General features: G+C 39.1%; 1 protein-coding gene across 1 annotated transcript in view; it reads right to left on the bottom strand.

Moving 5' to 3' along the window:
- Positions 1 to 15,274, bottom strand: part of LOC121945585 (exostosin-1a-like) — a 50,572-nt gene that overhangs the window by 10,225 nt on the left and 25,073 nt on the right. Inside the window, exons 2-5 of the mRNA XM_042489831.1 lie at positions 7,704 to 7,797; positions 3,963 to 4,070; positions 3,271 to 3,390; positions 211 to 343 (exon numbers count right to left, since the gene is read on the bottom strand). Of these exons, the coding sequence (XP_042345765.1) occupies positions 211 to 343; positions 3,271 to 3,390; positions 3,963 to 4,070; positions 7,704 to 7,797 (455 nt within the window). The remainder of the gene's footprint in view (positions 1 to 210; positions 344 to 3,270; positions 3,391 to 3,962; positions 4,071 to 7,703; positions 7,798 to 15,274) is intronic.

Here is a 15,274-nt window from a genome sequence, read left to right as displayed (position 1 = left end):
TTCTCTGTGACAAATCATGAATTGATAAAGACATACTGCATAACTTATGGCAATGTCACTGATTCGCATGTTAGTTTACCAGCATTCAACAGCTGCCACGCACCAGCTGTTCTTGTGATGTGTCATAAATGAACATCAGCCCTCCAAACCTTAGGGAGTATCAGTTAAGCAGAGCTAAGCATATAGCATGTGCATGAATATTTAACGGACCCAGCTTAGCATAGTAGAAGGGGAAGTCTCCCAGGTATGTAGAGTACTGAGCCAGGGTGAAAAGGCCTCCAGGCAGACTGTTCCACATGAGGTTACTCCTTGAAGTGTGCTGCAGTACCCGGTCCTGGATAATCTGTATAAACAGGGGAACAGAGGAGATTCATGTTATCTGTAAAGTGGTCAATTGATTGCAATTGGTTAACATCAATCAAATGTTCACAACAGTACTTGTTCCCGTGTGACTCATAGAAAAAGTGTGAACAGTAAAAAGATGTCAGCAGGAAATTAATTCTGAGCCAAGATCTTCCATGTCTATTCACTTCAAATTAAGCAATAATTAAGTCAGTCTTGTATGCTGTTTGGAAACTGAGGGCTGACACAGCTCCTCTGGCGCTTCTCAAACTTACAACTGCAACAACAAAGTCACTTCAAATACCTCGAAAAACCTGCAGACTACAAGAGAGTGGTTCTCATTATGCTGTCACGTCTTCTCATAACAAAATATAAATTAAAGAACATAATCAAACAGTAACATCAATTCGGTTAGTTTTTTCCAAAATAAAGTGGGTTGGCAGCAGCTGTTCTGTAATTCCCAATCCACCAGAGCTCTAAGAAGAGTGTAACAAAGTGAGTGGATACCTTAATAAAATATTAAGCATTCTAAAGAGCTACGGGGTAGCTACAGAGCAAAGTAAACCCTGTAGGATACTGTGGTAATAAACAGATTCTTGAGGTCTAACTTTACCTTGTTTACAGTAAAGTATTTAGATTCCCTTGGTAAATGCAGCTCAATTATGTATTAACTCTGAAGCCAAAACACTGACCTCTTACAGGCTTTTTACTATGGTATGTTTCAGAACAGGGTTAAGATACTGAGAGTGTAAACAGATCGAAGATCAGCTTCTTCAGGGTGTAACTTTAACCTGCTGACACAGAAATCGCAGCCTTGCCTTTCACTGCCCTGACTTCCTACCTCTTGGGACCAGGCCTCTGTAACACTATCTGAAACAGCAACTAATGGTGTAAACTGCAGGCAGCAATGAGGTCTATGTGCAACACAACTAAAAATCAGAAGCACTTTTCTACTTTGTTAAAATTAAGATTTAAAAATTCCTTAAACACTATTAAAATAAGCTACAATCAAAATTATAACGCATTTTTCGACCATTTTTTCCATATGCTATAGTACAGCATTTTTAGTATGACTTTTTCCAACATTTAAAATGTTGACTTTTTGGACTGTTCTTTTGGCATTCCACACTATAATATTCTTCTAAATACTATACCATAACATGCTATAATATGGCGTTTGTTCATATACTGAACTATAACTTTTTTAAAACATTTTTGGGGCACTAACAATTCTGTGGACATTTACAGAGTAAATGGTCTTTTCACTATATTGTATTTTCATTACATTGTGCCGTGAATCAGTAAAGACTGTTCTATTATTTTGTCAGATTGTGGATACCAGAGCAAATGTGGCACAGATGATTTTTATATGTAATGGCCCAGTTATTTATGTGTTATTCATGTATGTACTTTATTAAGCATGTTTACAGACACCCCCATTCAATTTCAAGCATTTCTATTTTGAGAACTGGTTGGCTTTCCATCTTTTCTTTCAGTCATTCTTTAAAATGTCACCTGAGCACTTAATAATAATAATAATAATAATAATAATAATAATAATAATACAGGTATTGTAATAATAATAATAATAATAATAATAATAGTAATAAATAGACAGGGGATTTGAAAGTTCAGATTTGGGGCGGCAGTGGGAACAGGTATTGTAGAGAAAAGGTGGGCTTTGAGTTTATTTTAAATGAGAAGAGTGAGTCTGAGTTGTGGATGTATATCATTATCATTATTATTATTACTATTATTATTATTATTGTCATTTAAAGTATGTTAGTAACATACAGATAATTATATAGAATGCTGACATTTTTTTGATGTCGACATTCGGTGGCAGTACATTTACTGAGCACTGGTACAGGGCCTATTTTATTATGCAGCTGTACTCTCCACTGCTGCAGCTGAATCCAGTTATTACTAAAACATGCTGAGGCGATTTCATCATTTTGTTGCATTTTCTTTCATTTATCATTGCCTTATATAGAAACAAAACACATTTTCTCTTTAATTTGTATGTGATTAATATCTGTGGTGTTGAAAACATGGATACATCAGCTTGGAGGTGGCTAAAGTGCTATATACCGGTAACAGCAGGCAGCCATTTTGGAAAATGGAACACTAATCTGCAGTGGCCCGATATTCAGATTTCTACTAAATACATTAAGCTATATTTGTACCAAATTGGGTTCTTTTATCACAAAATGAATGATAGCTTAGCTATGCTGCCCAACTACTGGTGAATTTGGTAGATGCACAAAAGCATGACTGAATGCAGTGAAAAATCCAGCCTTACACAATCTCTGTGTTTCTCCGTCTGGAGATCCTTTTTCATTCCTCCCTTCTCTCATCTTTGCTGGTTTGTAATTCTAGCCTTAGAACAGTTTGATAGCCTGGTACTCACCAGGAAGAATACAGATAAATGGAGTCTGACAGGAACAAACTACTGACATGATTGATGACCGAGCCACAGCAAGAAACTACTTCAAAAACATGACAGCAGTGTTTAACAATAACATCATCCCTCTGTGTTTTCAATCTGGTCTGGAGTAGTTTTATTGTAGGTATTAGGACTGCAACTGCACAGTCAGCACTTGTAGGATGTCAGAACAAAGTCGATAACTGGAATCAATGTAACTGAAGGACTAAAAAAGTGTATGAAAAAATCATGATTTATGCATTTGTATTTTTGTGCTTGTGTGCATTTGTGTGGAAGCATGAATAGTTGTTTTAGCCCAGCTGAAGAATAAGAATGACAAAAGTAACCTCCAAAATTTCCGAATTGCAGGATGCAAAACAAAACAGGTGTTACTACTGAGAAGTGCATGTATATCAACTCATACTAAAATATAGTAATGTAATCATAAATGTCAGTGTGTGTGTGTGTGTAATTGTATCACATGTTTGAATATGTGTGTGTACCTCTAGTGTGGTCAATACTATCTTCTCCACAGAGTTGAAATAAGCCTCCCATAGGAACTGTGTCTGGTGTCTAAGGGACAGGATCTTGTCCTGATGGATGGAGCGCACTGTTGAGGGGATCTGTGAAAGGAAGAAAGACACGTTAGCATATTTGCCGCAAACAAAACAAAAACCCGTAGTCTTGTAGAATTACACAGAGTATTGTCATTTCACCCACAAAATGCACTGTCAGGAAAACAAGTGTGAAATCAGCCTCAATAACCATCCCAGCTGTCATTACAGTAAATCTGTTATACAGCTCACTGTAGCTTTAGGGAGACGGAGGCCTAAATTAAACAATCAGGACTAAACTAAGTAAAATATGTCCTTACAAGACTATGTAGCAATGATTTCAAGAATCACACACATTCACAATAACTTTGCACATGCTGGGTGACAAAAATGCAAACTGGAGTAAGAGGCACCTGCAAACACCTGCAGACTGCTGTTGTGTTACAAATTTAATTTTGAGAAGAGGCCTGATAATAATGTTCTGTGGTCACAAACACTGACATCCTCAAGAAAAATAGATGTGAGCGCAACAGCAGTGTACAGATCCTTTTTTGTTTGTTTTTTAGCAGTGTTGACTAAACTTTTATGTAAATCAACTTAAGTTTTGACCTTTAAGTTTCTAATGTTGCAGCTGTACCTACCTGTAATAGCAGCCTTTCATCTCCAATCACAGCTGCCGTATTCCAGTCGATGATCTCTGAGAAGGGCAGCTCCCACCCATTACTTAGCATCACTGGCACACAAGCTGCCTGTAAGTGTAATACACAACATCACACACACACACACACACACAACACTGTTGATTAATGAGATTAACTGACTAAGAAAATCTGCTCTGCAGGACCTGTGATGCTCATGACAGGTATTGTAAAGGACTGTAAAAACAAGAAGAAATAATGCATTAATAAATACATGTATTAAATCAGTGGTGCAGAGAAGATGGATGAGAGCTTTGTCTGTTTGCCAGTGTCACATCCTGTGTGACATTAGTCATAAAATATTTATATTCAAGGGGAACAAAACAAACCCTTGTGGGTATTTCTGTGGGCAATAATATACAGAGAGACCGGAGAGAAGAGAAAGACGAAAAATATTACTGAATGGATTATGCTCTGCAAACCAATGTCATCACTGTACAAGGTCCATTTCCCAAGCAATCGAATCGGGCAATTTAACCAACAGGGGCAACGTTTCTTCAAACACATTTCCATCATCTACAAAATCGCTGCAGTACCTTGATGACTAACTCTCAAAGTGACTAGGCAGTGTGGCTTCATAAAAAGGATCATTATGTTCAGCGGAAAGAAAGATACACTTCAAAACATACTTTAACAATGAACCCCTGTGTCTGAGAGATTAGTGACATTGCACTGAGGTGTGTATGTATTATTGTAAATGTCTTGTCAATCAATTTACCTGTTTGTGTGTGTCTAGGAGTTGAGTAGTACATGCATCTTGCTGCTTGCAGTGACCAGCCCGATAATCTGTTAAATGGGGTACCGTTCACTGACTGGCCTCAGTCACTACACATGCACACGCTCGTCTAGGCACAAACGCTCCTGCATCAGAGTGCTGCAGTGCTCGTCTAATCTCCTCGGTGTCATTAGCAAAGGCAGCAATCTGCTGAAACGCTGCCATGCTTTCTCTACCTATCAGCTCTCACGGACCAATCAAACAGAGACCCCTGTAGCTCAATCCTCTCCCAGCTCATCACATTACACACACACAGAACAAACATTCATTAATACAACTCACTGCTTTGAACTCTCTACATTTTGCAAACACACGTGTGACAGAGAATCTCAATGTGACTCTGGCTTTCTGCTTTTCATTGCAAGTGCACTGCACAGTCCAATCCTGCTTGTGCTTTACATCATCTGCCAAATCATCTGCTAAATCAGTCAAACCCTCCCCAACAACCCAGTTCTAGTGCAATCATGTGAACAGCTCCACTCTTGACTATTGCACTGCTTCTCATCTGACCTGTCAGAATACTTACTTGAGCCAATGTAACTAAGACAGCATCCAAATTCTCAAGTGTCTGCCTGCCCCTCTCAACTCAAATAGTAAATTTCTCTGGTGTGGGATTAATAAGGTTTATCTTATCTTATCTGCTGTGCTCCTGGCATTAGGCTGTGAGTGTAAAGACACACTAATACCTCCAAGCCGGGGTCCAGCCCCACTCCCCCGCATGTTACCTCAAAGACAGCTGCACTGCTTTCTCTTCCTGTGTCAGCCTGGTCATCAGTCCACTATCTGAGCTCGCCTCACTCCTCCTAGCTCCCCAGTGGTGCAATTATCTCCCCATTCCAGTCAATAAAGAGTCACTGCCCATCGTCTATTGTAAACTCAAAAGTCATCATTCTTATTCTACTTCAAAAATCTCTCTCCTTTCTGACTATTTCTCTTCCACTTTTCCCAGGATCAGTGCTTACAGTACTTGACACTCACACAGAGGAAAGTAACACTATGACTCTGGCTGCTTTTGGTTTTCTGATGACAAAATATTAACTTTTTTCCATGGTTGCACTCATTACACAGTCACTGGTGGAAGATAAACGGCAAAATATCTAAAATCTAATTTTAAAAAGAGTCAACTTTGAATCATTCCCCCATACTATATGTATTTACTAACATACAGGTATATTGTACATTTGGACATGTTCTCACTATATCTGTACCACAAGTGTGTTAAGATTAAAGCAGTTTCAGCAAATATGAAAAGGTTTTTTTTTTAAGTTACTAAATGTAGCTATAACGGACTGAAGACAGAAATTTTGTTTAGAAGGATCAATAAATTTGAAAGCTTCTTGTACCCCTGAAGTTGGGCTTGCCTCACACTGCCATCACAGTCAATGGTGATTCAACAAGCACTGTTCTCAAAGTTAAGAAAAACAGGAAAAGTTTTTTGTTTTTTTTAACAAAACTGCCTGGTGGAAGTGCAACTGTTCATTCAAATAAATCCATTCTTTAACTGTAACTATGGTTTGAGCCTATGGCGCTGTCACTAAAGAAGCTTCAATATCTCTGTCCACCTTAAGTGAGTAGGCAGATTGTGTGAATGAAGCAATAAGCGAGACGGGCTCAGTGCCATTGGGAATTAAGGACACTTGTTGAAGACTATGCCAGAATTAAAAGAGTAAGTGTAATGTTGGAGGAGAAGAGAGGATGACTCGAGGAGGTGGGTGAGGAAACTCAAAGAAATGGAAAAAGCAGAAAGAGAATTAAAAAGTAGAAAACATGGAGAGAGAGAGAAAGTATATGGCAAGGGCAGCAGTGAAGACACTGAGTCATTGGCAGCTGTATCAGCACTGGCTGCACATTAACAAAGTGACTGGCAGTGGGTGAGGGAGCTACTAAGAGTTAGTCAGCGCATCACTTTTTCCATTCTCAACCTCTGATTAATGGCTTTATTGTTTGGTCACCACAGCCCCACGACTGACACACTGCAAGACTTCTTGAACCAGTTCAACTTGTGTTCAGTCATTATGTTCAGCTGCCAAACCCAAGATGCCAAAATGTACCGTAATGACAGACACTTAAAAACTGAAGTACTTTTAAGCACAAGGGTCTATAGAGTGCCCCAGGGATGACTTTTTTCCGTCGGCTCAGAAGCTAACATTGCCCTGGTTCCCTCATCAAAGAGCCTATTGGATTTTTCCATTGGATTTTGGATTATTGCAGAAAATAAGTCCTGTGGCAAACTAATGTTTATGATTTATACACGTTTTGTTTAGCAAGATAGTTTTCACAAATGAACACCACTTTCAGGATTTTTGAAGCCTAAATGCATCACCAGAAGTAAAAGCTAATTCTAACCTATGAAGAACGATGCTGCAGGTGTGTCGCCCCCACTACGAGGCTGTAAAGCCATTAAAGCTTCAAAGTTCGTGAGTAGGTTATCCACTGACATATTTTATGTCGTAGAACAAAATATGGAAGTCTCCTAACCTTGTGTCAACAACACACCTTATTTTTAAGGCATCTAACCAAACACCCATTCAAAAAAAACATTTACTCTGAGACAAGGGTATTGAAAGAGCTGACATGCTAATTTGCGGGTTTTATGACACATTACTGGGGTTCTCTATGCGGGTAAGCCTTTGATCTGGGTCCATATCTTGCAGTAATTCCCTCTAAATATTTGTGATTCAGTACAGACACAACCTACTATTGCTGCAGTGGCACAGAAAATGCACCAAACAGCATTAATTCTATTTCCAGTAAAGTCCCTGCAGTGTTGCACCTACTGTATTCCAAAGATAGTTTTTTCTTTGTGAATTTTGCTTTGTAAGTTCATATCAAAATGCAGCGAACTGATTCTGATTCATTTACAGCTTAGCCTTGAAATAATGAATAATACCTGTATTTGTGTCACTGACCTGCAAAGCCTCTAAGAAGCGAAAAGAGCCCAGCCGCCGTCCTCGAGGTACCAGGCAGAACGTAGAGTTGTACAGCATCTCTCTGTAGTCATACCTGTAGAAAACCAGCAAAGTGGAGAGAACATTAGGAACTAAGAATCTGTACTCATATTTATAATATACTTAAATTGCAAAAAATGTAAGCAGTCACACAGCAGAACATTGTCGTGCATTAGTTTATTTTTTAACCCCTAAAGTCTGTCACTACTATGACATCTCATGATGAAATCCTGATTTTTAGGAACATAGCAAATACCAGTTTCTACACAGTCTCCGTGCAGCAGCACAGGAGAGAACAGAAAAGGCGCCTCTTTTGAAATACCTGGAAAGCACAAGTACTTTCAGGAAAAGTCCCAACTTTGATCCTTTCTCTGCCCTTCTCCCCACCCATCTTTAAACCCCTTGCCCTCTCACCTGCACATCTCAACATCTCTCCCTCCTTCCAATCTAAGCCTCAGTCAGCACTTGCTTGGATTAAGGAGCTGCTTGGAATTCCTTCAGTGTCAATACTGTATGCGAGCATGGGAGAGTGTGCGGAACAGTGTGCATTTCTGTGTTGCTTGGTTGTCATGCATTGGACTGGGTCTCATTAGGTTGGACCAAAAGTGCGCACTTTTTTATTTCTCTATGTATTACTTGTAAAACAGGCAGATTTGTGCTTGTATTTAAAACAATCTGTGACCACACTTGCACAAGAATGCAAATACAGACGTAAAGGTGAGTGATAATTTGTGTGGACATAGCATGCGTGCTTAGGGCTATTTTCCTTCTCTTTCATTCATTGTACATAGATTTACTGTGCCTTAGGCTGTACTTCTGTGTCCTTAAGTGTACTGCTTAGTTTTAGAGAGGCAGTGCACAGTAATATAGCTCTAGTTCCCTAGACAATATAAAGGATGACACATGCTATGCCATCATTCTGATAGCCATTCTATGTTAAATACATACCATGCACGATTTTCCTGAAAAACAACGTATAAACTAATACAGAAGTAATCTCTCTCAGTCATCACTAGAAGTGTGTGGAGGTGTAGTTTTCAGCAGAGACTATGCCTTCTGCACGTATTTTCTCATTTTTTGTGTTCGAGATGTTTATGTGCATGTACCCCCACAGCGCACTGGTGACATTGGAGCTTTATCAAAGTAGCGACCAGGTGCCAGACCATAACCAGCATACATCCAAGAGACACAGTGCTGGAAAATGCAAATATCGCGACATGAAACGCAAAACGTGAGTAAATCAAGGGTTGGCTTGTACTTTCACGTTTGCTGGTTGGCATGTGTACAAACAGTAATCGACAATAGTACATAGTACATCTTTAAGCAAAATGTATCCAAAAATATATCTGGCCAATATGTACTTGTCTGTTTATTTCAATGATCAAGTCATTTATAGCTAGGTAGATAAATAAGATAGGTTTACTTTAACCCTTACATTTCAGGTAATACAGCAGATACACAAGGCAGCCAATTAAATCATTAGAATTACAATACATTCAACTGTAGCTGACAAGCATGTTTGAACTATAGAGCTGTCTTTACCACGTACTTCTATGTTCCACATAGAAACCTGCTGGGTTTAGGTTTTGATCACAAGCACTTACCAAATGTCAAGCAAAGGATTTTTGAATTTGTCTGCTAACAAGTGGTTCAATCTATACCTCCTTTCAGTCAGCAGAGACTACAGGGAGCCAAACTGGCTGCCGATCAAGTTCTCAATAGCTTTTACATAAATAGCAGTTATGCATGATTGCACTGTGTGAAATAAAGCTGACACTTTCAAACTATACTTGTTAACATCAAAGTGTTGTGATGGCCCAGCGCTGGCAGAACTAAGCCTAACCAGGGAAAAGTACTGAATACAAGCCCGGACAAATTCACTTGGCAAAGTGCACTGGGATTTTGTTGGGTTAGAGGTGTATGCAATGTATGTACAAAAACAAAATCTTAGTTGGTTCTAGTTTTAACCTATCAGAAAATATTGTTTTAATAAGAAAACACTGCTTCTCATTAATAACAGTCTGGTCTGGCTTCCAGCTCAGTGGACACTTATTGACTAATATTTCTGAGGGCAAACCAAGATTATAAGAACTGGGCTGACCTCTGTGACTCCTGACAAACCAGTTTCTGGTGTCTCACATCTGAAGTACCTCCTGATGTACAAGCATACGCTATCTTTCCTTATGCTCTTATTCCCTGCTTGGCCTGAAAAGATTATGACAGAACGCAGCACCAATGACCTAACAAAGTCTTTTACTCTTGTTTTCCTTAAATACAATCAAATGGGGGGCACAAATGATTGCAATGTAAAATATGAGCTGCAACGTTAAATTAACATTGGTGATTATGCAGTATCTATCTGGATAATCCTACTTAAGACTACACATACCACATTCTACAATTAACAGCCCCTGCTGTGAGTTTAAAGAAGATTAACAGCACAAAAAGCATAAAAGATACAGTTTAGCTTGATGCCATCTATAGTAATACACAGTAATGTACACAGAAATCCATTATCCACGAAGCAAACATTAGTGGGCTAAGTAAAGAATACTAAAGGCAAGGTCCTGCTCTGATATGTGCATCCATTATGAAACAATCTGATTCAGCAGTCTGATTCCATCATAGACATGTCAGGCTATCATTAAGTATGACAAACAAATAATCCAGCCAGAGGCAAGAGATAACTGACCGTTTTCAGCCCTATAAAAACAAAAGTATAGGTCCAAATCTGGGCCTGGCTGGGTGTAAATCTCCCATCCATCCTATTTCCTGTCAGTGCAAACTCAGAAAAGACCAGATGTTGCTCTCCCTGCATACCTCCATTCTTCTCTGCTCTTCCAGATGGCTGCCTGTGGGGAGGAGCAGTCTCCCAGTGTGCTACCGCACGTCAGTGGCAATACTAAGGATGAGTGTTCAAAAATATCTTCCTCATAAACCAAAGCCTGTCTTGTGCATTTAACCATTTTTCCCCCAGATCTGTGTGTACATGCATGTACTGTAGGTGTTCAACAGATTGGTTGCATTGGGGAAAAAAATCAGCTCATTTGTCAGAGAGGAGTTAGTCATACCCTGCATCTCACAGCAATGTCAGCAACTGACTAAATGATGTGAAGTAAATCCTGTCTAGTTCCATATTTTCCAACATGCAGGGGGCTGCTGCTGAGCAGAGCAGTCTCACAGTTTGCCGATTGGTCATCGTTGAATAATCACACAATTGATCTTAAATTAGTCTTTTTGCCACCTTTCTATAGAGCAAAACATTGGAATAAATAGTGTAATAAAGCTTACAATTACTATAGGGGCTATTCTTAAAACTAAAAGACTACTATACTCAACAACAGGCTTTAAAAATGGCACAGCACAAACATACTCCACTGTAGGGTCATCATCAATCCACTGAAAAAAAATAGGGTGTCTTAAGCAGATTAGCACAAATATTGTTTCAATGCATGATGTAAGAGAAATTTGGTATTACAGAGGTTGAAGAGCTCCAGCAGCAATTGTAACTTGAGAAACAACTTTATTTGACCAAGGTGATTCGGCTTGTGGCCTTCATCTAGACCCTGATGAAGGCCACAAGCTGAAATGCCTCTGTCAAATAAAGACCTTTTTGACCTCTCTAAGACTCTCTTAATTCTCCATGCACCTTGGAGGTTGGTGAAGTTATGCCATAAACCTCCACTCTGCTTCTAAAGTTGGTATTATACTAATGTGACGGCCAAGTCATCAGAATAAAACATTGGCATGGTACATTTCTGCACATCACAGATATGTTACCTTTCAACATTTTACACATATCATATGAACGTATCTAAAGTGACAAAGTTCAGATTACATGTTTAAGAGCTGAGTTTCTCATCAGGAGCAGGGCGGGATGGTGGATGATGTGACATCTAGGTGAGATGGCTGCCAAGCAGTGGCAGAACAGCAGCAGACCAATGTTTGTGACCAGCAAAAAACAAAAGGGGGTTATTTTTACAATGTATCGGGACTTTTCTAGCCATGTTTATTGTGACAAAATTGGCTGTTTTAAGCCAAAACATGATCCTTTCCTAACACTAACAAAGTGGCTTTTGTGCCTAAACCCAATCACCAGTAACCGCAGTGTTGTCACAACATAAAACTGAAAATGAAACAGTAAAGAAACACTAAATTTCAACATATCCACTACATATGAAACATAAAAAAGTAACATATCCTTGGTTTGCAGAAACGTATGATGCCAACATTAATTCTGGTGATTGTGTTGAAAACGAAATTGATAGCTCCGGAATTCCCAAAGCATATCAAAATCTTTATTGACTATCTATAATCTTGATCATCCTTCAAGTAATAATTTGAAATTATGTAAATGGTCAAACCAAACTGCAAGACAGCGAATCCTAGCGCAGAGCTGTTCATAAAGCTGCAGCCTGGAGAATGCATGTGGTGGACACATTCACTGAGGATTTAACCTCAACCAACTGTTCAGTCACAGTGACCACACTGTTGACACTTCCTGACCATGCAGTTGCTCTTGGTTAGAAACTACCATCTTTTAGAGAAGACAGTTCTTTTATATGAGCACTGCATGTGAGCACTGTATGTTTGAGTGAGAGAGAAAGAGTTGCAGAAACAAGTAAACATCAACTTCAAAGTGTTGCGTGTTTAGAGGGATAACGCGATTTAAGAGCTTAATTTCTGGTGCTATAAGAAAGCCATTCTCATATACTCTGTTGACTAGAAACACACACAAACTAGTCCTAAATATATCTCTATAAGCTAGCAAAAGAAACTACATATGAACTCTTTACATTCACCCAGACCAAGTTGAGGGTCTAAAGTAGACAAATATTGTACACCTTAAGTCTTAAGCGAAGTCCATTAGAGCGCAACACACTTACTCACAGAATTAATGTTACTCACATCCAAGTAACTTCTTGGCACTGTGACATGATGACTTTGTTAACATCAATACCATCATGAAAGCATGAGCGCTTAATTGCTGGGACTTGCTGTTTGCTATAAGTTGCAACATAGTTTCATCTGACATGGGGGAAGTAGACAGTGACCAAATTTTCATTTAAATGCAAACACTGTAGGAGCATTAAATGCATAATATGCACGCATCATTGCGTCAATGCCAGAAGTCAGATCAATAATGAAACAGTCAATTGTGGTACATGTCTCAGTTTCTAGGTCTCTCATTGGGAAAAAGAGAAAAGAACATGTCAGTTTTGTTTTAATGTTACGGGACATCTACTGTTATGCCATCTTAATGGAAACATATCCATTCATGGACAGAATTAAATGTTGTTTATTAATATTGCAGCAAAGGAACGCTGTATGATTCAGAGAAAGAGAAAAGGATAACAGGAAGTAAGCTGGGTCAAAAAAAAGATCAACCAGTCTCCTAGCAACAAGAATGGATGGTGTGAAAAAGAAATGCACGGCTCACTCTGTCAAGTGCCTGAGGAGACTCAGAAGAACAGCCAAAGTGTTTGTCTCCCATAATCTGTGTAGACCACACACATTTACAACATAACAACTCATAGAAAGGGCTGCAATCAGAGGAGGCGTTACTTCAACGGCTCTGTGACAAGTTCACCCATACTGTCTCCTGTGCTGGGACATCATGTCCACCAGGGAATGTAGAGCCACCTTCTTTAATAACTTTATTTTTTATTCTTTGTTTGTTTGTTTATCCACTTCCCACCATGTCACACAAACCATTTATTTTATTTTTATGAATCTGAAGGAAAAACTAGATCTATTTGGTGTGTCATAGTATTTTCAAAATGATACAGACCCAGTTAGGTGCTATAGGATAAAAGATGGCAGTATTTTTGCTGCTTGCTCACAGATGTACTGTTCCATTCATTTATGTAAAACAACTCGATTTCTATCCTTATCCTTTCATCTATCATCATTTTCCAAAAAAGAAAAGAAAAAAATCAGACAGAATGGTACAGTTCTATTTGCACCATCCACAACTTTTGAATGGAAATGTGTAATGAAGCGAACTGAACAGAGCCAGACTGTTTGGTGGAAGCAAGGCTCTAGAACATCTTGTCCTGATGCCAACCTAAAAAATAAATGGAATTTATATATATTATCAGAAAATGGCATTTTTTCTCTCTTTTTATCAATATTACAGATAAACCAAAATAATTAAGTTTCTAAAGGACAATATAACAATAATGAGATAAAGGAATAGCAATGCCACTTCACTCAATCATGATCCAAACATACTTTCACCAGGATGAGGATACTCAAAGATGTTTGAACAGATAGATTAACACATCATTTTGATATATATGATTAGTAGTTCTTGTAATTGTTCAAAAATGCATTAAAACAATAAGCTGAATTAATTAATGGGAAAAGTATAAGTAAACGGACCCCAAGCTGTCAATCATTGTCAAAGATTAACCTCTCAGACAGCTCAGCTGTGGCCTAATTTATAGCATGTGCCTTTATCTGTACCATGATGGACAAGACGCCCTCTGAGGGGCCTAGGAAGTTTAGTTGAGCTAAATATTGTGCTTTGAAATGGACATCTGTATAATCCGAATAATAACTTCCATTAAGAGAAAATGTGTAACTTGAATTCTTTAAATTATAGCACCTCAAGTTCATTGTGTAGCCATCACTCATCGTGGTCACAGGGAGAATCCTCAACAACTGGAAATTCCCAAAGATGAACTTCAGAGGGGAAAATGACTGCAGCTCTAGTACTATCTCGCGCTCTCACCCTTCGCCCATCCCTTGCCGCCTTCATATCTCATTTTCTGCTTCCTCTTCTCTGTCATAGTTGAGCCAAGTTGATGGGCAGTTGACTGTTTCCAGGACTATGAATTCAAGCCAGAGGAATTTCAGCCTGAAAGGCACCGAGTGAAAGTGAGTGTCATCGTACGAGAAAGAGAAAGACGAAAAACTGCAGTTGACAACCGCATGCTGTATCCAAACCTCACACAGCCAGAGCCACCCATGGCAAGAATGTCACACACAATGCAGACACACACAGAAAGCCTCGTTTTGATCTCGACACACATCAGAGAGACTTCAATAGTTCAAGACACTGCCAGACCCTCTTAGACGAGGCTGCTTTCTTCCCCCTGACAAGACTGCACACCAAGAGGTAGACATGTATAACACATACTGACAGGCCTAAGGAGGGGAGGCAAGCCTGCTTTACTTACACACACACTAAAATACTAACATCACATAAAACAAAAACTTTCTTCTTCTGGAAGACTTGAATTTGACCCGCAGATGCAAAACGACACTGTGCTTTCAGGCATGAGAGCGATCATTACATGAATGTTTTGATCCCCCAAGGTGATCAAAGGGCTCCTTGTAATGTGGGGTTAATGAGCACCCTTATAGTCATGTTCCACGGGGTTAATTAGCCATCAGGATGAATATAAGAAAGCAGACTGGCCTCTGGTATAGAAAGAGTGAATAAGACCTCTTTGGAGAGTGATTCCTGAGGATTGTTACCCCCAGAGAATGTTAAATCTGTGTCTGTGTGTGTGTGCGCGTGTGTG

This window comes from Plectropomus leopardus, chromosome 7, assembly GCF_008729295.1.
Source record: "Plectropomus leopardus isolate mb chromosome 7, YSFRI_Pleo_2.0, whole genome shotgun sequence".
In the NCBI taxonomy this organism is placed as follows: domain Eukaryota; kingdom Metazoa; phylum Chordata; class Actinopteri; order Perciformes; family Serranidae; genus Plectropomus; species Plectropomus leopardus.
This window is presented reverse-complemented; position numbering and strand designations above follow the sequence as displayed.